Genomic DNA, 26,776 nt, shown 5'->3' with positions numbered 1-26,776 from the left:
ATACACAAAACGATTTGTTCAGCTGTTAAACTACAAAAACAAATTATACTTGCAAAAACATCACCTTTTATGTTCAATTTGAATCAAATTTTAATAAATTTAAGAACCCATTAAAGACATATTTAATACAAAGAGTACATATTTTATAATAGAGTTTTTTTAAACCAATGATTTTTTCTAGTTGTTGTTAGGGGTGATAACTATAGTTTTAATGTATTGTATTAATAAAAAAAATAACAAAATCCTTTTAACCCGTTTCAAAATGGCGTCTGTTTAAAATTTTTAAAGTCAAATAACTAAAAAACCGATAATATGAAAAAAAATCATAGAATACCAACTATTTAGTCAGGTTTATTTGATTTTTTATTTATATGTTATTTGATGTTATATGTTGATTCATATTCAGTGCTTAGTTGTTATTCTGGACTATTTATTTAAATTTTATAATTACTGGAATGTAATGATTGCCAAGGAACTAAGACGGAAAGCATTACTTTTTTCCACGCATTTTCCAGCGTCCTCTGTAACATAGACTGACGTAAAATTAATAATTTGCAGGACTATTTGTTAATTATGCAGGATACATTAATTATGAATCATCTAATTATTGGTAATGTGCCTAGTTAAACCGCTGGTGGAACAAAACACCGTTAAACCGTTAGTATTTCAGTAGAAAATATAAAAATGTGTCATAAATCTGAATTAATGGCATAGGTAAAAAGAAGCAAGGTTAACGCTAAGAAAACAGTCCCTCAGCAAAAGGATAGTTAAGGGGGCATAATTGAATAATGCACTGTAATTAAATAATCACCAAAGCAGCCGCTAAACAGGTGTTTATCATACAGAACAGGTTCCGGATGGCCTCAATGTATCATTTACATTCTATAAATCTCTCCGGCTGTTCTCTAGTCGTTACACTACTTAGTCTCTATTAATTAGTTTACATGATTTACCGTGCAGACATGACAGGGGACTCGGCCTCAGAGACTGTCACCAGGTTGTGATGTATTCATCTCCCCTACGTAGGGTTAGTAGTAAATATTTATCTTTTAATTAATGGGGAGAGCTAAATGTTAGAACGTGCCTTGTGGTTATTTATGACCTTAATGGCCTTATTTGTTAATTAACAGTGCCACCTTAGAGGTAAAGTAGAGATTTATCAGGACCAGAGAAGTTCACGTTCACATCCTAGTGACGAGAATGATTTAGACCCCCCCCTTTCTTTTGGGTTAGTATTTACTTTAACCACGTTTAAACAAAATAAACCAGTCTAGTGTACTTTTATTTCCAGAAAAATATTTCAGGCAATAGCAAACCAAGTACCGTGCAAACTTTATTGACATACTCGTATTTAAAGTTAAGATCCCAAATAGTCCATTGATTTATGGGACCGGGAAAATCGGGGTTTTTGAGTGGTGGTATGAAGGATTAGGCAAAAGAGGGGTGGGGGATAACAGAGTCATCAAAAACGTGAAAAATGTAGAGAATTTGTGAGGGTGATTTAAACGTTTTTCGATACTCTTACCCTTTTTCGTCATTTCGGCCGAAGTTTCTCTATAAAGGGAGCCCCGTACTCTCTGGACAAAGGTATACCACGTTATTCCTTCGTTCGGTGTTAAGACAAACATTTCACCATATGATCATGGGTCTCCAATGCTCAGTTTCCCATCTGTCTGTCTGTATGTGTTTTTCTAAAAAAATAATATCTTAAAAATAATACAATAAATTATACCATATTTGGCTCAAATTTTTATGATAAAAAGGCCAATTACTGAAAACGTGTAATCTTTAGCATTTTCTAAATTTTCAAAGCAGCCATTAAAGCTTTTGAATGTGTTAAAACCTGTATTTTTTCTCAATAATTACAAGTGCCCTACAGGAATTTTAGAGGATTTTATCACCTAATCTAATGGCACCTTAGTTATTTAAATTGAATAATAAATAGGCTAACTAATTTAGAGCAGATTTACTCTGACAAGACGTGCCCACACTGTTGTACTCAGCGATTAAGTAACGATACAAAAGTGAATAAACGGCAACTACAGAAATCTGTCAGCCTGTTCTTTATACAAAGTTTTTATCATTTTTCGAGCTTTCCCGGACTTAACTGTTCTCTGTTCTTTTCAAACTGAACTTTTTATGGATTTTTTTAAACCAACAATTTGTTTGAAGTGACTGAAGTATATATTTAACCCTGTTTTGATGTGAAATGTCAGAGTTCGAATTGTTTTACATCACACGTGACATCATGACAGACGTGTTAGATCATCAGGAAGTTTGCTTCACCTTTTGAAATATATAAATATGTTCTGAGGATATTTCATCTTTTATTCATGTGTCAAAAACAAGAAAGCCACACAACCGTCGATGTGCCAACAAATAGGATCAAAACGAGAGCAAATGTACGCGGAGTGGAGGATCAGCAATACAAAAAACGTACGCCTTGTCCGAGTGAATAAAAGTTAATGTTATGACATACAGGTATCCGAGCGTTTGCGTGCCGCGGCGAGCCGAGCCAGGCGGACTTTTTGTCCGCCCTTCAAAGAATCCGTCAATATCTATTGTTGAAAATATCCGTTCGCTTTTTCATCGGGAAACAATATTCGAACAACGATCTCAAATCAAAAAATGTCCTGTCCTTAGAAGGAGGGGCCGATTACAAGTTGTCATAAAATATGAACAAGAGATATATGAGGCCATTAGTGTAATCTAGTGTCCAGTCCGGTATGTCCGCCTGTCTCGCGACCACACCATTCAGACCTTGTAATGATGCGAGAAAAACCGTCTAGTCAGGAAGTAACGAGAAGTGAGAAACTCGGGCTGCGGTGTGTACTGGGCTGGGCTGGAGAAGTTTCCAACGGAGAAGTTTCTTATTTACATGCGTGAAAAACCGCCTAGTCAGGAAGTAACGAGAAGTGAGAAACTCAGGCTGCGTTGTGTACTGTACTGGGCTGGTGATACCAATGGAGAAGTTTCTTATTTACATGCGTGAAAAACAATCTGTTGGGTGTGATTTAATTATGTTACACGTGTAAAACCAAGGTTGTCACATAAAAATTAAAAAAAAAAACGTCTTGTGGGAAATGGGTTTAAAATTTTAGTCTAATATACAGGTATGTTATGAGAATATTAAGCAACATCAAACCGATATATTTCACCTGTTACACCTAGCTAGCATACATTATATTTATAAAACACCTTCAGTAATTCTGGATGATTACTTCTTATACCAAAATGTAAGAAAAAGTTTCCCATTAAGGTATGTCTTAAACGCTCAGTTGTCTGTCTGTCTGTCTGTCTGTAAAAATCACATTTATAATTTTTTAAATAGCCATCTGCCATTTTTAAAATCTCATTCCAAAAACGATTAATGTGATTAACACAATACAACAATTAACTAACAAAAGGTTTTAATTAAAATAGAACATATTTTAATTGTTGGGTGTACGTAAAAATAATACCTTCTTGTTGATAGACATACCTTTATAAGAACTCCTTTTCTTAGCCTGATCATATAATTGTATCCTGAAGCCATGAAGTGGTTTTTGTAAACACTCCGAGTGATAGCGAGATGTAGAGAATTTTCTTGCTTTATTGTAAATTGTAATTATTAATTAGTGCATTATTTGTTATTTGTTTCTTCCATTGTAAAATGTAACTTTAAGTACCAATTATTCGTCGATACTTTATACATGTACGGGAGCGTGCAAAAGTTGGTATACAGTAATGAAGTAGTTTATACAAAAAGCTGTCTTATTTGTATTAAAACTAGAACTGTATAAAATATTTTATGAAGGTAAGTCAAAACAAATGAAATGTAATTTGTTGTAATTGTTCACTAAGTAGTTTTCTTGGTTTATTCAAGTCGTTTGCTTTCAGAGTTCTTATTTAACCTTAAAGTTCAGACATCGTTTATGGAACGAATTAGTAGTTTTAATAACCATCTCAATATGATCATTAGCATTTTCGCATTACTTTCTTTATTCTTCAAAATGGAAATCCATAGACGTCTGATTGAGATATCTTGCTAAACATTCTTCGTCGATAACAATCCACGTCTTGACCCAGCTAATATGATTGTCGAGTAGTGTACAGAAACTCCATATTGTTTTAAATGCAGTTATGAAATGGTTTTGGACCATAATTTTTCAAAACTAACCGTTTTATTACAGCTAAAAACCTGTGTTCAATGCCAAGCTCTTTGTTTGGATTTTTGGCCACGGACCTTAGCTGCAGTAATAAGTAACCTTAATTTCTTCCTAGCAATATCCTTCCTTTCTAACCTTTCAAATAGATACAGAAACATTAAATGTATCCCCCCTTCAGGCTATAAACTTAGTCTGATGGAAGTGTAATAAACTCTTCTCTTCAATACCGCAACAACAACAAATAAAAAATATTAGCTGTTAGGACTGCATTTAAACAGCTGATAATAAGGATACACTAGGCGGCTGTAACGTTCAACAACCAACTAAAACTGTTTACTTACCTATTAAAGAACTCTTCTCTCTACACGGATCACGTAACAATTTAATATTTATAAACTAAAATTACGTGAAACTAAATTTATTTATAATAAAAAATACTCGTTGGAAATATATACAAAATGAAGCGTAAAGATCATTGTTGGAGGTATACGACTCATTGTTTTAGAAATGACAAAACTAAGATAATAATTTTACCAGGTGCACCAAAGATTATCACAAAACTGCAGGTGCCGGGTGGGGTCAGGTTTACATATAACGGTGACTTAATTGGAACTTTGATGCAGTTTGGGATATATTCTGGTGGGATATGTCTAGTATCTTATAGAACCCGACAGGTTCATCGTAAAATCGTATCGTTGTCTGTCCGACTGAACGATAACTCTTCATACACAGATTCTATTTGATTCTTCTTGATCCAGGAATTTTTAATTTGGGTTAAAAAGATCAAAGAGCACCAAAGTTGAACTTTTGATCTTTTGACTTTTGTTGCGTTTTGTCGCTCATCCTATACTCCGTTGTAACGGTTTATTTTCTGAATTTCTATTCATTTTTCAGTTCTGGTCTGTATTTACCTTTGATGTCGGCACCGTGTTAACAAATGTAAGATCTCACACTAACAGCTAAAGTGGAGAGCTCGAGACTCAATAACAGCGGTACCTGTTAGACGGCCGCTAGCGGACAGACGGTCCAGGCGGCTCGTTACACGCCGGTCACCGCTCGACGCCGCCTTGCCATTTCCATGCGGACAATAGTACACAGACATATCGTAATTTTTCACGTAGTGCCATATTGTTTGCAGCTTCTTTGATGTTAAACAAGTCCCCTAACGTATTTTATATGAAAGGGATAAACATGTATTGTTATCCCGTGGCGCGGCGATGCGGCTGACCGCTGGAGAACCGATACGATAAATTGGCCGTATTACCATGAGAGTCGCCCCGGCATCTGCGGTAATAGGCGGCGACACACCGCAACCGATATTGATGTCGCCGATTTTGTTTTTAATTTGTTGAACCGGCGGCAAGTGTAGTTTATGTGCTCTCATAACGGCGTATAAATCAACAGCACCTATTACAATTAAACGCTCGCCCTAGACTGCTGGCACTGCCGGGGCCGGCCGCCTCCCTTCCCTCCGCCGAGAAATCTCAATCTCCTCGCCCGCCGCACGTGTTCGGGACCGGCACGTTTTTAATATCACACTTCTTGCGAGCCCTTTAACCCTTACAGACCTCTTCTTCTTGTCGGCCATTTAATGGCGCGAGTAAACAGCGCGCTGATTCATTTCAACATTTGCATTAGATCCGGTTTACGACGAGAGGGCGGCTCGGCGCGCCGCGCCGTGATTAATGCCCCAAGGAAATTATGCGTTCATCAAGAAAAATTAATCACCATAAAATCTCGTACATATTTAATCTAACCTGTAAGTGTATTCGGTTATATCTCATGATTGTGTTTACTAAGTATGATGCATCTGTATATGATCGTTTACACTTTGCATTGACTTCTGGAATCTGGAGTCATGTCCGTCTGAAGAGATCCAAAGAAAGTCGATGACGAAGAAACTCAAAACGAAACATTTATATCGTTTTGACATCAGAAACACCTATAAATAGTTGAAGTTGTAGTTTCATCGTCTCATCAGGTACACAATTGAATGAACTACGATGTGATAGACACGATCTCTAAGCACTGTGGAGCAGCCGAATATTTCTACACATAACGTAGGAAGGGTTGATTCAATTGAATTTTTAGTCTAGGTCCAGTTCACCTTCCTTTTATTGCAGCGTCTGGTATCTGACAGTGTCTCAGACATGACTCCTGGAATCTGGAGTCATTTCGTCTGAAGAGATCCAAAGAAATTACGTGATCTACGAGGAAACCTTACGTGAAATTATGAGATCCAAAGATCCAAAGAAATTAAGGTTGCACTATGCATTTCTTGATTATATAATTTCACCAATTGATAAAAACTAATAAGGTTTCCATTCAGTGGCCCTTGATCTGAGAGACAGAATTCAACGCTCACCTTAAAAAGATATAAAAGTGTCATATATCATAAGAGATGACTCGCTCAATTACGAGTAAGTAGGCCGAGGCGTTTTTCAGGAATACCAGCAGCACGGTCCAGCACGAGCGCGGCCGTAACGAGCCTTCGCGTCACTAATGAGGCTCCAGTAAATCAAAACAGTAAAGGGTAACAAGAGACGATCTCCACGACTCGGCAGCTAATTATACCGATAGTAAAAACAGTGGACTAAGTGAGTCTGTAGCAAATTGTGGGTGCCAGGTGGTGAGGTGGTCACGCCCACGTTAACAGTTTAACGTTTCATCGAGCGTCGCGTCGCGCTTCCCTGGGTCCTCTCGTTCCCATGAAACGTGAAGTGACAGATGTTCTACGTGATACATAGCGGCAGTCACGTTGTACGTGTCGCTGATCTGCCATGGAGCCCTATGCCAATTAGAGTGAGGGAACGCTATCAATAGTCTTGGTAATGTAGAATTTAATGGTTACCAATACTTCATAATTTGGCTACATCTACTGATGAAACATCCGTCCAAATCTGTTTAGATAATTCAAAAAGTTGCGTTCCGTTTGTAGCCATAATGCTTTAAAACCATTAAACCCATATCACTCTCAAATTATGTGTAACTTGCACTTAACCGCTGCAATTTTCAAACTCGAAGGTCATAGCTTTCTTAGTAAAGCATTTATGATGTAATGTGATGGATCCCTTACCACTTTTTAAACATAAGTATACTTATCAGGTACATATTATTTCAGCATCCATGGTTGAGGGATTCAAATCGTAAATAAAATTTTGACTGCTTCTATTTTAGGTTTTATTGAATGAATGTGTATAAGTTTTTGTTATATGATTTTGATTGTTTGAATATACATATACGTATCGAAAACCTAATCTGGAAAAAGTTTAAACTTCCGTCTGTTTAGATTAATTTTCTATCTAAGTATTTCAAGTTACATAGTTGAGTTTGACTTGTGCCCCGGATAAAGAAAATATAGACCAACAAAAACCAGGTTCGATTACACCTCTACTTTCGGTTCTTTTAATTTTTTTCTGGCTAATATTTTTCAAGTGCTATAGTGATAGCTTCCTTTTTTCCCCGATAAAAGAATATATAGCTTACGTACGTCTGAAAAGTTACTGCGGTCCAAAAGAGTTAGATACGACCAATTAAATTAACTGCCGCTGTAACTTATTTACGGTTTCACAGTTGACTTTACGTTGTTGCACTGACCAAGAAAATAAACACATATGTGGGTTTTGAAATCCTACTTAGATTTAAAAGCGTTTATTTTCGATCTACGACGTTTATGTTGCTATAAGTAATATTGATTTTTACCCCGATAAAGAAAATGTGTGCATACGTAAGCTTAAAGAGACTATTCTCCGTCAAAATGAATCTCCGTCGCTGGTATTCTGCTTCTGATATACGGGGAAGAGTATAACACACCTTTGCTTTTCCTTTACCTACAGTAAAGTTGTTAAGGGAGACAAACAGTTCGATAACTTTTATGCAAAACATATACAGCTTTGCTAATCAAGGTGGGTTTTAGAACACCTTATAATATTATTTTCAATGCATTACATGTTTTATTCGTCACTGGTGCTATGTAAAATAAAATCTAGATAGTATCTTTGTTTTTACAATCTGCATAACACTACTGATCATGTATTAATTATTCAATAGTTTATAAAATTTAAATGTAAACAAATGTTTCTGCCACTTTGGCGAGTGTCAACTGAAACCGTCAACAGCGGTTTAGGCTCAGTTAACTTTGGATTGTGTCTTAAATATTAGAATTATTTTATATAATTATTAAATATTCTGAGACAACTTTTCCAGTGCTTCTCACCTTCCTTGAACTTCTTTAAATATTTAAACACCAAAATTAGCCATATCGGTCTAGCGGATCATAAAGTGTAGTCAGTATTAACAATAAAAGCTGTCAAAAGTTTGAAATTTCGCATTATAAAACCCTTTCTCTACCTTATATGATTAAAATATTTATGTATCATAACGATGCCGACAGTGAAAATCGTTTCAAAATTCGTTGAGTAGTTTAGAAAATATCGATGCACAAACAGACCAACATAACCTTTACTCTAGCAGTGCAACTTAAATCGGTGACTTAACATTTTTCTATTTTATAACCAGCACCAAAATACTGATAGTTACTCTTTTGCACCTTATTAAAAATGAGTTCAAATTAACTTATAAACAAACAAAAAATAAACAGATATCCTCGTGCTTAAGTTTAATATATTATCTGAAGTCTTAGCGAACATTAGTACGAGCACAGGCACCGCATGGAATGTGATATGTCACATAGTTGAAAAGTGTATTAAATGTTGAAGCTCATGTTTAATTAAATCGCATAGGAATATTTTTTGTAAGGGATTCTTGAATTGTAGTGAAATTGTGCGGCGAAGTGCATGTAAGCATTAGGGGAACGATGAATTTTTTATAAGTATCACTATGGTGATATGAGATGAGAAACGAGTCTATTTTTTATGAAGTGGTTATAAAGACTTGCTAATGTTATGATGAATAAATATTAATAGTTAAAATATTTACGATTATGATGGAGGGTGTTTTTAGGAAACATACCCGATATATTACAACTTTTTCCTTTTAGGAGTTTCCGTTTCATAAAAATTCCTTCAAGGACTCTCGTATTATAGAATACCTTCGTACTTTTATCGCAGCTGTCAAACAACTTGGCGCATAGATTCTTCTGACCATTAGCTACTTCATATGACATGAAGAGAGCCGGGTTTTATTTGCTCCTGTACTGTTGGCGGCACTGGTAGAGGACCACGCGGCAGGGGGCCGTGGCTGCTCCACTGCTACTGCTTGCTTCCTTTGCTGTATAATCATCACTACCAGCTGATATTATCTTTATATTTACAATCTGTCAGCTATATAAGGCCAGCCTTATCAAGCCACATCTACACGGACTGCCCGACTCCGAGACTTGGACTGAGACTGAAGGACACCACCGCGACCACGTGTCCTGTTTCTCTTAGATCTACTCGTATAACCGTGTAACCGAAAATATCTCATTAATTGTTAATATTTTGCTAATCATCTTATTATACAACTGCAATATCGTTACTCTATAATAATAATAATAATTGAAACTGCATAAATAAATTTAACTACCAACAAATATTTAATATGACCATTCTATAGTGTTAATTAAATGGTGAGTGTTTTACTTTGCCCTGCTCTATAAAACGATTAATAAGATAACCATTTACTACTAGACCATAACCTATTGTCAATCTACATCATAAAATTACTATTATATTACAATAGTTGCGAAAATTACTGTAACTGAAGCACGTATTGGGTATTACGGCGTGAGATAATACAGTTAATAGTGTACATCGCATGACCGTCATTCTCTCCAGAGCTTTGTCCATTCTTGTATTAGGATACGAACACAGACAGTGACGTGACCCGACGCGGTACTATGCTAAAATACTGTTATATAAAATACGCAGATCGCCCCGCGCACATTGTATTTTGTTTCATACGTTACCGTTTGTTTGATAGTTTAATATCGTTTCGCATCGGTCTGTGTATTCGTACTCTAAAAGGTGAATGAATATTTTGTCTTGAATGGCGAACATGGTAGTTCGCTCCTCAATTCATGCTTTTTTGAAAATTATTACTCATTCAATATGCAACATTTTGAATTGCTTCTTTTTTCTGTTATACATTTTAAGTTATGAAAGAAATTCTATAAAGAGCTGCAGACCTACAGTAACTAGGAAGAATTTGAGCGGTATTAGTGTCATATATATGCAACCTATTGCTATGGTTCTCTAGTACATCTACATGTCATAACTTCCTGTTTTGAAACCATAAACGTCTCTGCCTTGCAAAAACCAATACTTAATACTGAAATATAAATTTTCCTTTTACGAAAAAGGTGTTCATTTTGTAATATCCTGTATATTGTATGTGTTGAATGTTCTTTTTCAATTTTAAAAGCCTAGCCAACTATCTATTACCATCATACAAGAGAATAATGGAATGTGAAAATCATCCATTAAAATAATATTGTACAGGCGTTATTCACTCTGAAGACGTGGGAAAAGAACAATCGCTTCTAGTATAGTAATGTTTGTAACATACGTTACCTCCTGTTCTATGTTGGTCCTACAAAAACGTAACCCCTGTCAAGCAACATCTTGAAAATTACTCTGGAGCCTACATAGACCAATTTGCGTCTTCTTTGCGTCACATTAGAATAACGGCAGCGGTCTCCAGTGGAGATGTAACTAGGGCAGTGCAGGCAGTCTCTAGGCGGCCAGGGCAGGCAAATGGCGGGAGACACAAGACTCCCCGGGGTGGCGCGAATCGCCTGACGCAGTTCTCACACCTGACCGCGGTATAAGTTGATACACTTCACTGGACTACATACCGGTAGTAGACTAGGCAACTGTGTAGCACGGCAACACCTACAGTACACTAGTACAACATTTCCATACACCTTTATTCAAATTAATGTTGTCACTTTCAATTGTAACAAAGGGTGCTCATTTATGTTCGTGGAGAATTATATTTATTTCCGTTCACTGATAAAAGGGTAAAGCACGGCCATGGACAAAACACCGTGATGATCCACTAGTGTGCTACCCAATAAATTTGAAGAAAATTGTAGGTTACTCAGAACTTGATATTTTATACAAAAAGGTAAAAAAATCAGGCCATTATTGTGTTCCACATCAAAGATTAATCACGCCAAGGTAAAATCCTTTGGAAGACTTATTCCTTATTTAAATAATAATTTAATGAACACGTGATGGCCAAAACAACGGACTCCCTGGAAACACACTTCTAAAACTACATTTATAAAAGTAAGGTTGAATATAGATGATATCAAAAGAGAGTAATTTATATTTGACGGAGTTCAGATGCACCCGCAGCAGTAGAACTTATCATGACTTTGCTTAGGCAGTAGTTGGACCACTTCGAGATGTAATCAAGGATCTGATAGAGTCGGTGACATTTGGATTAAGTGATGCCGCGGACAGGAGACTAATCTGCATGCAAAACAGGAGCGATCACTCAGTCAGGCTGGGCGGGCGCTGTGTATAAACACGCGGGGCTAGTGCCAGTGCTAATTGTGTGTGTTAGTCTGACATCACTGCTCACCACTCGCCACTTGCTAAACTACACAATAAGTAAATCAGGTAGTTATCCCGCAATGAGATCACTCAGTCAGGTTAGAGCAGACATGTTGTGTATAAACACGCGGGGCTAGTGCCAGTGCTAATTGTGTGTGTTAGTCTGACATCACTGCTCACCACTCGCCACTTGCTAAACTACACAATAAGTAAATCAGGTAGTTATCCCGCAATGAGATCACTCAGTCAGGTTAGAGCAGGCATATTGTGTATACACAAGCGGGGCTAGTGCCAGTGCTAATTGTGTGTGTTAGTCTGACATCACTGCTCACCACTCGCCACTTGCTAAACTACACAATAAGTAAATCAGGTAGTTATCCCGCAATGAGATCACTCAGTCAGGTTAGAGCAGACATATTGTGTATACACAAGCGTGGCTAGTGCCAGTGCTAATTGTGTGTGTTAGTCTGACATCACTGCTCACCACTCGCCACTTGCTAAACTACACAATAAGTAAATCAGGTAGTTATCCCGCAATGAGATCACTCAGTCAGGTTAGAGCAGACATGTTGTGTATAAACACGCGGGGCTAGTGCCAGTGCTAATTGTGTGTGTTAATCTGACATCACTGCTCACCACTCGCCACTTGCTAAACTACACAATAAGTAAATCAGGTAGTTATCCCGCAATGAGATCACTCAGTCAGGATAGAGCAGGCATATTGTGTATACACAAGCGGGGCTAGTGCCAGTGCTAATTGTGTGTGTTAGTCTGACATCACTGCTCACCACTCGCCACTTGCTAAACTACACAATAAGTAAATCAGGTAGTTATCCCGCAATGAGATCACTCAGTCAGGTTAGAGCAGACATATTGTGTATAAACACGCGGGACTAGTGCCAGTGCTAATTGTGTGTGTTAGTCTAACATCACTGCTCACCACTCGCCACTTGCTAAACTACACAATAAGTAAATCAGGTAGTTATCCCGCAATGAGATCACTCAGTCAGGTTAGAGCAGGCATATTGTGTATACACACGCGGGGCTAGTGCCAGTGCTAATTGTGTGTGTTAGTCTGACATCACTGCTCACATCACGCTCACCACTCGCCACTTGCTAAACTACACAATAAGTAAATCAGGTAGTTATCCCGCAATGAGATCACTCAGTCAGGTTAGAGCAGACATATTGTGTATACACAAGCGGGGCTAGTGCCAGTGCTAATTGTGTGTGTTAGTCTGACATCACTGCTCACCACTCGCCACTTGCTAAACTACACAATAAGTAAATCAGGTAGTTATCCCGCAATGAGATCACTCAGTCAGGTTAGAGCAGACATGTTGTGTATAAACACGCGGGGCTAGTGCCAGTGCTAATTGTGTGTGTTAGTCTGACATCACTGCTCACCACTCGCCACTTGCTAAACTACACAATAAGTAAATCAGGTAGTTATCCCGCAATGAGATCACTCAGTCAGGTTAGAGCAGACATGTTGTGTATAAACACGCGGGGCTAGTGCCAGTGCTAATTGTGTGTGTTAGTCTGACATCACTGCTCACCACTCGCCACTTGCTAAACTACACAATAAGTAAATCGGGTAGTTATCCCGCAATGAGATCACTCAGTCAGGTTAGAGCAGACATGTTGTGTATAAACACGTGGGGGTAGTGCAGTGCTAATTGTGTGTGTGTTAATCTGACATCACTGCTCACCACTCGCCACTTGCTAAACTACACAATAAGTAAATCAGGTAGTTATCCCGCAATGAGATCACTCAGTCAGGATAGAGCAGGCATATTGTGTCTAAACACGCGGGGCTAGTGCCAGTGCTAATTGTGTGTGTTAGTCTGACATCACTGCTCACCACTCGCCACTTGCTAAACTACACAATAAGTAAATCAGGTAGTTATCCCGCAATGAGATCACTCAGTCAGGATTAGAGCAGGCATATGTTGTGTATAAACACGCGGGGCTAGTGCCAGTGCTAATTGTGTGTGTTAGTCTGACATCACTGCTCACCACTCGCCACTTGCTAAACTACACAATAAGCAAAATCAGGTAGTTATCCCGCAATGAGATCACTCAGTCAGGATAGAGCAGGCATATTGTGTCTAAACACGCGGGGACTAGTGCCAGTGCTAATTGTGTGTGTTAGTCTGACATCACTGCTCACCACTCGCCACTTGCTAAACTACACAATAAGTAAATCAGGTAGTTATCCCGCAATGAGATCACTCAGTCAGGTTAGAGCAGACATATTGTGTATAAACACGCGGGGCTAGTGCCAGTGCTAATTGTGTGTGTTAGTCTGACATCACTGCTCACCACTCGCCACTTGCTAAACTACACAATAAGTAAATCAGGTAGTTATCCCGCAATGAGATCACTCAGTCAGGTTAGAGCAGACATATTGTGTATAAACACGCGGGGCTAGTGCCAGTGCTAATTGTGTGTGTTAGTCTGACATCACTGCTCACCACTCGCCACTTGCTAAACTACACAATAAGTAAATCAGGTAGTTATCCCGCAATGAGATCACTCAGTCAGGTTAGAGCAGACATATTGTGTATAAACACGCGGGGCTAGTGCCAGTGCTAATTGTGTGTGTTAGTCTGACATCACTGCTCACCACTCGCCACTTGCTAAACTACACAATAAGTAAATCAGGTAGTTATCCCGCAATGAGATCACTCAGTCAGGTTAGAGCAGACATATTGTGTATACACAAGCGGGGCTAGTGCCAGTGCTAATTGTGTGTGTTAGTCTGACATCACTGCTCACCACTCGCCACTTGCTAAACTACACAATAAGTAAATCGGGTAGTTATCCCGCAATGAGATCACTCAGTCAGGTTAGAGCAGACATATTGTGTCTAAACTCGCGGGGCTTAGTGCCAGTGCTAATTGTGTGTGTTAGTCTGACATCACTGCTCACCACTCGCCACTTGCTAAACTACACAATAAGTAAATCGGGTAGTTAATCTCGCAATGAGATCACTCAGTCAGGTTAGAGCAGACATGTTGTGTATAAACACGCGGGGCTAGTGCCAGTGCTAATTGTGTGTGTTAGTCTGACATCACTGCTCACCACTCGCCACTTGCTAAACCACACAATAAGTAAATCATTGTGCACCTGATGAGACAATAAGAATATCTCTTCACCTAGATTGCACTATTTTTGTAGTCTGGGTGTCTGCTGTCGAAACGATCGGTGGGGGAGGGGGTTTCGTTTTGGGCGTCTTTGTTCTTTGTTACCGACTGTTTTTGGATCCCTTCAGACGAACATGACTTCAGACTTCAGAAATCAAGTCTGCAACAGCATCAGATTTCAGCTGCTGCACGTAAGAAACTGATTAGAAACTGTGGAAGGTAAACTGAGTCAAATTCAACGTAGCTGCTTTATGTGAAGATGCTGCTTGTCAGCCTTGTTACTTTAATCAGTTTGGAACAAAACTCCATTCTATGTCTAGATCGCTATCAAGAACTGAACTTTGTGAGATTTGTAAAAATTGTGACATGATGCTTGTTGATGGTTCTATGTACACGTACTTAGGCACAGCAATGCACAAGAATAGTTTTAGAATCGATTTGTGTTTACTAGAATATTGTAGAATAACACACACATTTCTGTCAGGTAGATGTCGACAACACTCCTTTTGTACACTTCAATTGAAAATGTATACGTGCTTCGCTATCATAATTAAAAGTAATACACCAAGCTTTCTGCTATATCGCCAACTCAGTACTAGAAGAACCTAAAATAATAGTTTTCAACAATATATTGATCTGAAATCAAAGATATAGTTGTTGTTTTGAAATAACCATCTTTGAAAACAGGAAACCCTTGTGCGGCAACCTGTCTGTCGTTTAAAACCGTCCATTGCTGTTGGCAGCCGTCAAAACTTTAAGTGTAAACTTTTGTCACTTGTCTTGTTTCCAATGTCTATGAAACAATCATTCAAATTGGCTGACGTATACTCATCTGGTTAGTGATAAAAATATGCATGCATACAATGTGTTATAGTTATATTGAAACTAAGTAGGCAAAGTGTTTCGCTATCTTTCGTGGTGAGAAACTAGAAAAGTACAATCTCCTATTTTATTATAACGTCAAGAAACTTCTCAACGTTTTCGACTTACCGTAACCAATTTTCCTATTTGAGCTTCAGTGGCTGTGAATTGTGAAAATGCAGTTTTGATTGTCGAAGGTAAGTTTTTTGTGGAATGCAACAGAGGCGTTTCGATGAAGGGTCAAACAGGGAAGGGGAAGTGCTGAAAGAATTTAACAAGCATGCGATTTCCGGTGATGAACGAGCACAGTTTAGATTAATAGAGGTGCTACCAGTGGAAGAGGGAAGTGGCAGGGCAAGGGTGCGGTGTCAAGCCACACAATGCGATGTTTACGTTCGACCTGGCGCATTGTCGGGGTGTGAACACATCGTCACTCCCCACTCCGAGTCTGAGGATTACCGATTAACGGCAAACATTGTCGCAGAACAACGGATTACGCGTTGAGAACTCTATCGTCGACACCTGGGAGACGGGGGGCTTTGTCGGTGGAGTGGCTGAGAACTGGCAGAGTCCTTCCTTCATTCCCGATCCCTGCCCTTGTCCTTGTGGCCAACTACCTGTCAATACTCGATTGTCGGAGGGTCTCCATCTCAGATCCATCATCTGATAACTGATCATGATCAGTACAAAGAAATGCGCATAATATTGTGTTTTCTCATTTATAGATTTTTGAACACTGAAGAAAAGCAATCATTTTATGCGCCGGAACAACCTCCGAAAGTACACTCGGTTTAAAGCGAGACTCCTAAACTCTCACCAAACTTCTTTTCAATGGACTTTACAGCAGCAATACCCAGGTCTGGGAAAGGCGACCCCATGACCCGGCCGAGTTCCCCTCCTCCTATCTCAGCCTCAGCGCCGTAAAGCTGTTGGCGTGCCATTGCTAGACAAAGTAGCACACGGCTCGGAGGCCGGCGTCACACAGACACAAAAGAAGAGTTATAAAAAGACCTTGATAAGATGCAATAAAATGAAAAGTTTAATGTGCGGTGGCCCGGCCGAATCTCGGCGGCATTTCCTTGCATTTTACAGTCCTTAACAAGAGGAGTCGAGTACGAGCAAAAAAGCTAGAGTTGTCCTGCGATGTGGCGACCTAATTTATTCCGCATTTGTTCCTTTTGACGCCGGTGGGGATGTTTATACGACGGTCTCCGTGGCGTTGACCCGTGGGCCGTAGCGTCGACTGATGGATTGCGATCTGCACTGGACTCTGCTCAGCTTCACAATATTTGATCCGTCCGGCTCCTTTCCTGTCCCGGCCAGGATAATCCTTCTCCCAGGACAGCATCCTTATACAGCACACAGCCGCTTTCAGCTCTCCACTCACCATTGTACTGGCCTTACACAGTTCCATAAAAACGTGCAGGTACGTACAACGTGTGGAAATACCGTACTTCGCTTTGACAATATTAACGATCGCAAATAACTTTTTTTATTTTACGAAATGTGAATTTGATTTCGAATAACATAATTAATAAAAAACATATTTATTGCAATTCTTAAAGAAAAACAATTTCAGCAATAATACATGATAGAGCTGATGTTGGTATGAAAAAAAATAGTACTTCGGTCACAATAATGTTTGGAGTGTACTGGTACCAAACGTGGTATAGAAAGGACTAAAATACGGAAACGTCTATATTAGAGTTAGAGTTTGAGAAGGTATAATAAGAAGGGGTTATCGGGACTTTAGATGTTGGTCAAGTTGAGTCATGTAATTTAGTTGATTGGAAAAGATTGAATTATATAGCGTACCTGCATATTTTCCAGTGCTCTTCACTGTTTTTATACTAAGGGCCTCCATACGAGTTATAATGTAGTGAGGGGGATGAGAGTTCTAACCCATAACTGTCCCATTATCTACAACACTGCAGCTTTTAAAGTATTAGTGTAGTAAATACTGGTAAATTTTGCTAGTACGTAAATTAACGAAATTGTTATTTATCAGCTTCACATAAATGTTTAAGTGTACTTGTAAAATGCATGAATTAATCGTGTGAATTGTTAGTAGTTGCATAAATAAGTCTTATCTGGTACATACAATAATCAAAAACTTTAACAATCTACAAAGTAATTACCACTAACGAGCTAGTTCCTGTCATTTCACTATTCGACAACAGTGTCATACGCCATGTTTATGAGGTGGTGTCTGAGGGAAGCTTTACAAGATCTCACGCTGCCCTCACACTTCAGATGGATTGAAAGGGTACTGAACAGTTTATGGCGAGGCGATAAGCTCCTTCCTCGTACACTTTAAGTGTGTGTATTGGATACTGGTGATACTGTGGCATACCTATTAGCTACTACAAGTATTAGTAAACATGGTAGCATTTATAAGAACATTAAAAAATTTGAGTTGGTGGAAGTGTTAAAGTTTTGTCGTTCCTGAAGATTTGTTTACACGAACCTCTAGGTTTCAAGTTGAAAATTGTCCCTCCAATCCTTTTTTGAATACAGAAATTGAGTTTAACTCAACAGAACTACCCCAAAACATCACCCCATATATCAGGTGCACATATGCATAGGCGTAAAAACTGTTATGTTAGTATCATAGTTGGTTTACTCTGCAATTACTTTTAAACCAAAACAGCAGAGTTTAACTTTTCAACAACGTATGACTAATGATCATTCCATTTCTAAATTCTTAATCGACTAACACACCTAAACATTGACATTTACGTACTTAAACATTAGGGTTTTGTAGTGCCAATAAAGGTATGAGTTGGCTTTTGTTGTCATTTAATTAGGGCCCATTTTGTTGTAAACGAATTCCGAGCATCTTATAATGTTATTATTTAACAATTGTTCTACTCCTTGATGTCTTTATTTTTGACAGTGCATTGTCATTGGCAAAGAGTATTGTGTTTGCAATAGTGATGGCGTAAGGGAAGTCGTAGACGTACAATACAAAAACTGGTTCCAAGACAACATACATTATATTGTAAAGATTGGTCAAGTGATACAGTAAATTTGACTAATATCATTAATACATTTTTTATTGTGTATATACTTTTTAATGTTCTGTATATACAAAATTAGTGCAGCAATGCTTTCAAGTCAAACAATCTAGAAAAGGCCCTGGAGTTTCATACATACTTAGTATTTATTTGCACATGACATTTTTATATCGTCTTGTCATGTAAAAAAAATAGGTGCGTTGTGAGATATTAACTGGGACAGGCATAAAACTATAATATGTACTATTCACTATAGACCAAGTACAGTACATCTGCTCACAATGGGGCTATTTAACTTTACAGATGTATATGGTTTAGGGAGGAGTGATATATAAGTATATCATATATATTTCACATATAGGCCTACGCATGATTGAGTACTCTGATATATTATAATCCCATGTCGGAGATTATATTTACCCAAAAGTATGTGTTACATATCTGACGACCTCGTTGCGTCCTTAAATTTTAAAGTGTATTATTATATTGTAAAATCAAATTAACTGTCTTGATAATAACTGGAAACTAAAACCTTATCTGGCACAAGTCGTGATTTTCATCAGTATAAACAGGAAATTATTTTAATAATATAAATAAACACAGACCACACCCGTACACAGCCGGTACGAGAGATGGTTGACACAGGGAGGAAGCTATAATAATTAAATATAATAAAAACTGACGATCCGGAGAAGAAAAGAAGACGATTACGAAAATTGTTCCAATTAAATATTGATCACAATAGGATAATTAGGAAAAGATAATGACGGTATAGAAAGATAAATTGAGGGTGTATTGAAGTGGAGTGAATGGTGAGGTGGAAGTCCAGAGCCGTCAGCTGGTAATGATACGGTGGCTGTGGCCGAGGTGGTGGTGGGGGGAGAGGGTTGGAGGGGAGGGAGAGGAGGGGCGGCCACAGTGGCCAACAAACAAAACATATGATCGTGTTGAGATACTATGTACCGATGTGGTGTGATACCGCGTGGTTTCCGGTAGCCGGGAGATAGTGGTGGTCTACATGCTCGCCCCAGTGGCTTTCGACTTTAGGTAAGCTCTCAAATATGTGTATATTGATGTTAAAGCTGGGAATTTTCGTAATTTTTGTACTATTTGCGAGTGTATTACATTCTTAATACGATTTCTTGATTTTTGTACGGCGAATTCAGGTATCTAAATCTATTATTATATATACTTATTTGGTATCAATCCCAAGCTCTAAAACTCTATTTGTAACTTTTTGGATTTGAAATACATCCGAATAGGGCCCTGCTCCACAGACTTCCTTAATTCCTATTTTTATAGTTTAAACCGAGTTATGACCAAAACACGCGTGACGTTCATGAAGTAATTTCATGCAGATATCATCTAAATCTTTTATTTTTTATAGAAGCTTAATTATGTGTAACGCACTCACTATAGAGGCTTTCTCTGATGGTAAACAATACATCAGTATTAATACATACTTCAAGACAAAAGAAGTTGCAGTAATTGATTTATTTTATGTACAATATATCATTATTGTTGATGTAATTGTTCGAAACATGCTGATTTAAAACTGATCAGTTGAGAGAAAGATCCAACGGTTGCCAGTTAACACAATCGCATTCTGCCACGTTACACTACTGTAAGTGCCAGAATCCTTGTTACCTAATGTTGCTTTACGGTGGTGCGTAACTTATAAAATTTAGTTTTCTTAATCAAGGGGCACAACACGGAGGCTTCAACATTTCGCCTATAAAGGCCAATGTTCAAGTTGCTAATGCTAACCATCACGGACTAGAGAACAATTCCACAGGGAAAGTTAGATTCAAATAAAATTGTCTTATTTTGTAGGTAAATAATAGTTTACTATCTGAGTAGTATTGTTAATTTCTTTTTGTACGATATGTTATAAAATAAACACCGATACTTTACTTCTTTCCTCGCCTAGGTCTGTTATTACTTGTAAGCTTAAGAATTTAATAGTATATTGTAGAATGTAAACAGTTTTTATATATAAATAATTCTTTCAGCAAGTTCTTATACGCTATGGTTTTTAATGTAACGAGCTAATCAACTGTTTCTCTAATGGATGACTAATCTTTGTTGGTTAATAAAAAGTGTAACCAGTCTAGTTAAAACATTATTTATTATAGATGTAACCAACTTCTGCTGCATAGAAAATATACATAGCGATATATTCAACTGTCACTAAGTACGACGTCTCCGTATCTCCATCCGTATGATATCCATCTTTGGTCCAAATAAGACGCCTATTGATTTTTGGGGCCAAAAGGTGAAAATTAAAGGTTGAACATTCTTTTATTTTTTAGCCTTATTGGTAACTATGATGCAGCGGGAAATTCGTGACTAAAATAACAGTACAATCACATGTGACAGATTGTTTGCTATGAAGTTACTTAAGGGGATTGATTGTTAATACTTCCCTTACGTTTTTACGGGTTCTTTGATGCTCCCTTGTACCGATTTATGTGTTCTAGAGTAAGGTTTAATATAAAATAATATTAAAATATTTTGATGAAAGAAAAAAAATAGGGACTTGGAAATTGTAAACTATAAGCCAATAACATGTTAGTTTACAGGATTGTTAATACAGTCAATGTTCTCGAAAAAGGGAGATTTTATGCGAATTGATATATAAATTATAGTGCCTCGTTATAAGTTATTGTTGGTATTGATTAGTTCCATTTATATTTGAGTATATAAATAGGCTGTCAAATATGAAAAGGCATCATTTAAAACTTTAATTACCACCAATTGTAATACTAACAAATTTAGAAAAAATATACACCGGAAAAGGAAGAACAGTGCTATAAATCGTTTAACGAAAGGAGAAACAATAACGTGGAGTAGGGCGCCATTATCCATTAGCGACAGATTGAAACTGCGATCTCTCGCCGCGATAAGAGCTGTAAACTGCGACGTCGTGGACATGAACCGCCTTGGCAATCGGAAGTGTCCCTACTTGGCATGCATCTAATACAAATAGACACCATAAATTGGCTGCCACCCCCGTAAAGTTAGATTGTGTCTCGCCCTCCGTCTTCATTACTCCCCCATCCACCACCCTGGGCGGCGCGGCGGCAAGGCAACAGCTCTCACACATATTCTATTGAAGGCGAGAGTCCACATTGTGAAGCCGCTATGCTTTGATTGTGATTGATACCCAGATTAGCCGACCCCGGCCACCGTGACCCGCTCCGGGCAGGCAAATCGAATCGAGCGTTCCTTTGGTCGACCAACGTATAATGGTCAATAAAGACGGCCAGCGTTGTTTTGGGAGGGTTAGGGCAGAATACTACTGTTTGAAATTATTTGTTATATATTTAACACGTTGGCTGCGGCAGTGTGTTACGCGGCAGAATCTGACTCACCCAGTGTAAGGTGTTGAAGGATGAATCCACCCCCCTAAAACGTATAGATATCAATTGATAATAGATATGTATGATTTAACTAGATTAAAAAATAGATGCGTCCTTGTTCGTACATGAATCTGTATACATACGACATCACGATTACATTTACATAAAGTTACTTTATCTAAATTTATGGCTAAAACAAAAAGTAATAATGTATATCATTAATTATAATAACAATAATGTATATATTATTGATTATTCAATGTTTAGATCAAACCAGTTTAAAACTACTTGGATTTTAATAATACTACCTAAAGAAATGGAATAAGACACATACAATAAAATTGTGTGTTGATTCTGTAATGTGACCAAAGATAGCAATTTTACTCGAGGTGATTTACTACTAAAAATTATTCGAATTTCAGATTGTGTCCCTATCTTATTTTGTGAACACATTATGAAAATATAGTAGTAACGTTCTAATATTTTTCCATTGTGTACGTGATTCTCTTGGTTAACTCTTTCTTCTGATTTTTACTTATCATTTTTAATTTAGGTATGTTTTAAAATGTTTATGAATAACCGCCGTGTACCAGATGGCAATGTCATTGCTTAAACTTATGCGTACTTTTTGACATTTTTAAGTAATAATTTTGGAACAATAACTTAAATTGTTCAACGAATTGTGTTCAGGCATCAGAAGTAATTACAACTTTTCTTAATTCTTAGGAATACGTGGTCAGTGTCATCTAAGTTTCGGTTTAACAATATGTTGACTGAATGGATCTCTCAGAGCCAGGTCGAATATATCTCAAGACTTTATTCTCTTAACACCGTTCCGTTATGGCGTGAACCGAAAAATTTAATCATATCAATTCTTCTAAAAGTTTGCAGGTTGTATTTAGATAAAGTTTAAGACTGGAATCAAAGTTTAATTGTTAATCAGAGCTGCCACCCCACTCTGAGGAGGCAGGGTGGTTTACGCCCACATCAACTTAGGTAAACTGCCTGTTATTACCAAACGGTCAGCACAATTTCAGTTTCCAAGACCAATTAAGGCCAATCAAGGCCAGTGTGGAGGATGAATGAAACGCGGGATGTGAGGGGTGAGGGGTGGGTCGCCGCCGCGGGCCTCACAGCTACTCTGTTATTATTAACTCCTTCCTGTTCACCCTTTCGCACTCCTACCCCCGGATAATGGGCACCTATCGCCCAACCTCATTACCGGGTCAGACCTTGACCGTGTTCCCGCTCCCACTACGGGTCTGGTCGTGGAATCAATTTACAACTTCCCAGGCGCAACTCACTCCGACAGGCCGGACAAAAAAGATCGCATGAGGTCATCATTGGAATTGTTCCTTGTTCTCTTGTAAGTGTTCTCTTGTTCTCTGACATGGACCAGTTTCTTTAAATACTCCAGTACCTGGACATTTACATCTGGACAGTAGGTATGAGTGACATCTGTCAAAAGACAATGATGGCCGACACACAATGTCTTCCACATCGTACGGTTCTCTAGCTGTTGGTAGGCTCCTCGTTACAGTCGGTCGATGTTCCCATGCGAAATTTAGATTCATTACGAATTTTTTTCTAGAGAATCTCATATACACGTTGTATAATGACATGCGTATTCCTTGAAAATTCTACATATCATTTAACAATGTACAGTTTTAAATAAAACAAATATTTCGTTATTGCTATGATATTCTTTAAAATGCTTTGCGTAATAAATGAAAACTCTGGATTAGGTAATAGACTTCTACATTTCTGTGTGCATTTTTTATAACAGCGTTTTACATAACTTACTTCTTTAATTCTCTGTATATCTCCCATAAATCCGGTAAATACCAATATTACACATATTGCTGTACATGCCGTATTGGGCCGTAGAAGCGCCGCCTAGCCACAGTCTAACCCCGTGTTTTGTTGCAGGAAGACCGCGGTGGACGACGTGGGCGTGGGACACCCGGCCTCTGTCAACGCTCGGTGAGTAGGAGCTCCCGACATTCAGAGTCTGTGCTCATAATTGTGTCCGTGAACGGAATCTCTTGAAGGAATAAGAGGAGCAATTTATGTTTACAAAGCCCTACAATTACGTCAGTTAATTTATAATCACCGATATTATATCGTTCTATGAAAGCTTTGCTTTACCAACTTCAGTAGACAACTCGAATAATTTATTATTCACGATGATCACAAATTAATGGTTCGCAGCGTATAGATATTATAGAATTAATTGTCAATATGTAGAAATAGACAATCTCCTATATAGAATATGAGAGTGAAATCGATTTTACGTGACTACTGTGACGTGAGATGCCAAGCATAATACGAATGTCTATGCAAAATAAAATGGTTATAGTTATATTTATAGATTTCAGTAGTAGATGTTGAAAGGCAGAGGTATGCCCTGAAAGTCGAGGACCAAGTGAGCAATTAAAAGCAAAACTTATATTATTTTATATGTTTTAGTAGTGTCTGAGATTTCAGCGAAGTCAGGGTGCAAAACAGTTTGTTTACAAGTATATTTGAGGTAAACTTGAGCTTATTAAAATTCCAATAAGTAATTGGTAAAAAATTCCTGAAACGCTACGTTATCCTGCAACAAATACATGGTGTATCTATTTGATGTATATTTAATACCAACATGACGAAGATTTCAGTTGAAGCCCGGACTTAAATTTCTTCTTTGAGAGCGTGAATGCCTAGGCAACGATTTTTTATTTTTAAGTTTTAACGATTTTAGTTTGTTAAGGCTGTTCAGGAAGTACAGGAAGCTGATTCGTAGGATACCAACGTTGATGACTAAAATGTACACTGTAAAACAATCAATTTAATCGGAAACTACATAAAAATGACATTATATTTAACCATGTTTTGTTATTAAAAACTGGTCAGATGATATAAACTTATCTTAGTAAAATACCCGATTTGTATGACAATTGATTTGATTATGTTACTATTTAAAACAATAAAAAAATATTATTATACAACTTCAAACATCATTTTAAGTGTATTTATTAGTAGCCTATACATGTACTAGTTAGAAATACGAGCCTAATATTAAATACCTCTGTTCTGAATATTCTGATGTTCTAGTATTGACAATCTGGTAACTGTATATTCATTTCTCATTTCATTTCCAATTTTACACTAACCTCTCGTTTACTTTAAAATAAAATAATTGGGCTTTTACTATTGTGTCAGAACTAATATCAAACTGAATCAATATACGTAATTTTACTTGTAATAATGATAAACAATCATTGATTGTAACTGTATACCATGATGGAGTGATTACCAAATATACACTTAATACTCATAAAGTGTGTTTGCAGTTGCACGTAACAGGGTTAGTGAAACATTCAGTAGTAGTGGCACTCAACCCCCGTCATGCACCTCGTCCAGTCAACTGTAACGACGCGCATCGACCGTGTAGCTCCCATGGATCTCTTTATTGGCAAAAGTAATTATTCCGTACTTATTACCCGTTGTGTTTTCAAATAATTTTGCCAAAATTGACTGGAAATTGGTGGAGTGGGCTCGGTCGGGCCGGCAAATCACTATTTACAAGGCGGAGGGAACCGTGTATTTTGGTACTATAAAGTACAGTCGCCGAGCTGGCCGCGCTGCACCATAGTGCCGTCCATTATACGGAGGTGTTTAATAACGGCTTGTCGGTAATAACCTTCATTTGGACTTGTTTTGGGCAAACACTAAATAATAAAGGCACCGATCTCACGCCCCGATACCGGGACCACAATCATTTATCGATTATCTCGATCTGGACGGAATAACCCTTTGTCTCGGCCCCATTATGCGGGCACTGAACGATGTTGCAGCGATTTTAATCACTTTATGTATTAAAATATGGGCCGAATTCAAACTCAAATTTGTAGCAGGCAAATGTCCTTTAAATCGTAAAGTGATTTCCATCATAGCGTCGTTACGGTGTGAAAGGAGGCTCTCAGCGCGGGCCGCCGCTTGCGACAACGGTACTTAACTTCGCGCTCTCGCTTCTTCTTCTCTACTATTGGAAGTCCTCAGCGCGAGCCGCCGCTTGCGACAACGGTACTTAACTTCGCGCTCTCGCTTCTTCTTCTCTATTGGAAGTCCTCAGCGCGGGCCGCCGCTTGCGACAACGGTACGTAACTTCGCGCTCTCGCTTCTTCTTATCTACTATTTGGAAGTCCTCAGCATGGTCTGCCGCTTGCGGCATTGTTACTTATTCCCCCGTTTTCGCTTCTTCTCTTCCTTTATTAAAAGTCCTCAGCATGGTCTGCCGTTGGTGGCATTGTTACTTATTCCCCCGTTTTCGCTTCTTCTCTTCCTATATTGAAAGTCCTCAGCGTGGTCTTCCGTTGGTGGCATTGTTACTTATTTCCCCGTTTTCACTTCTTCTCTTCCTCTATTGAAAGTCCTCAGCATGGTCTGCCGTTGGTGGCATTGTTACTTATTTCCCCATTTTCGCTTCTTCTCTTCCTATATTGAAAGTCCTCAGCATGGTCTGCCGTTGGTGGCATCGTTACTTATTTCCCCGTTTTCCCTCAGCATGGTCTGCCGTTGGTGGCATTGTTACTTATTTCCCCGTTTTCACTTCTTCTCTTCCTCTCTTGAAAGTCCTCAGCATGGTCTGCCGTTGGTGGCATTGTTACTTATTTTCCTGTTCTTTTTCACTACTGAAAGTTAATCACTATCTCACAAATTAAATGTGAAGAACTTTTATTTTATATTTGTTTT

General features: G+C 38.1%; 1 protein-coding gene across 3 annotated transcripts in view; it reads left to right on the top strand.

Annotated features, from left to right (window-relative positions):
- LOC124360540 (protein trachealess) overlaps positions 1-26,776 on the top strand; it is a 278,070-nt gene that overhangs the window by 98,038 nt on the left and 153,256 nt on the right. For 2 of the 3 annotated variants that reach the window (XM_046814253.1, XM_046814251.1), the window contains exon 3: positions 23,969-24,022. The exons of the other annotated variant lie outside the window; for it this stretch is intronic. In XM_046814253.1, the coding sequence (XP_046670209.1) occupies positions 23,969-24,022 (54 nt within the window). The remainder of the gene's footprint in view (positions 1-23,968; positions 24,023-26,776) is intronic. 3 annotated transcript variants of the gene reach the window in all.

Source organism: Homalodisca vitripennis, chromosome 4 (assembly GCF_021130785.1).
Source record: "Homalodisca vitripennis isolate AUS2020 chromosome 4, UT_GWSS_2.1, whole genome shotgun sequence".
Lineage (NCBI taxonomy): Eukaryota > Metazoa > Arthropoda > Insecta > Hemiptera > Cicadellidae > Homalodisca > Homalodisca vitripennis.
This window is presented reverse-complemented; position numbering and strand designations above follow the sequence as displayed.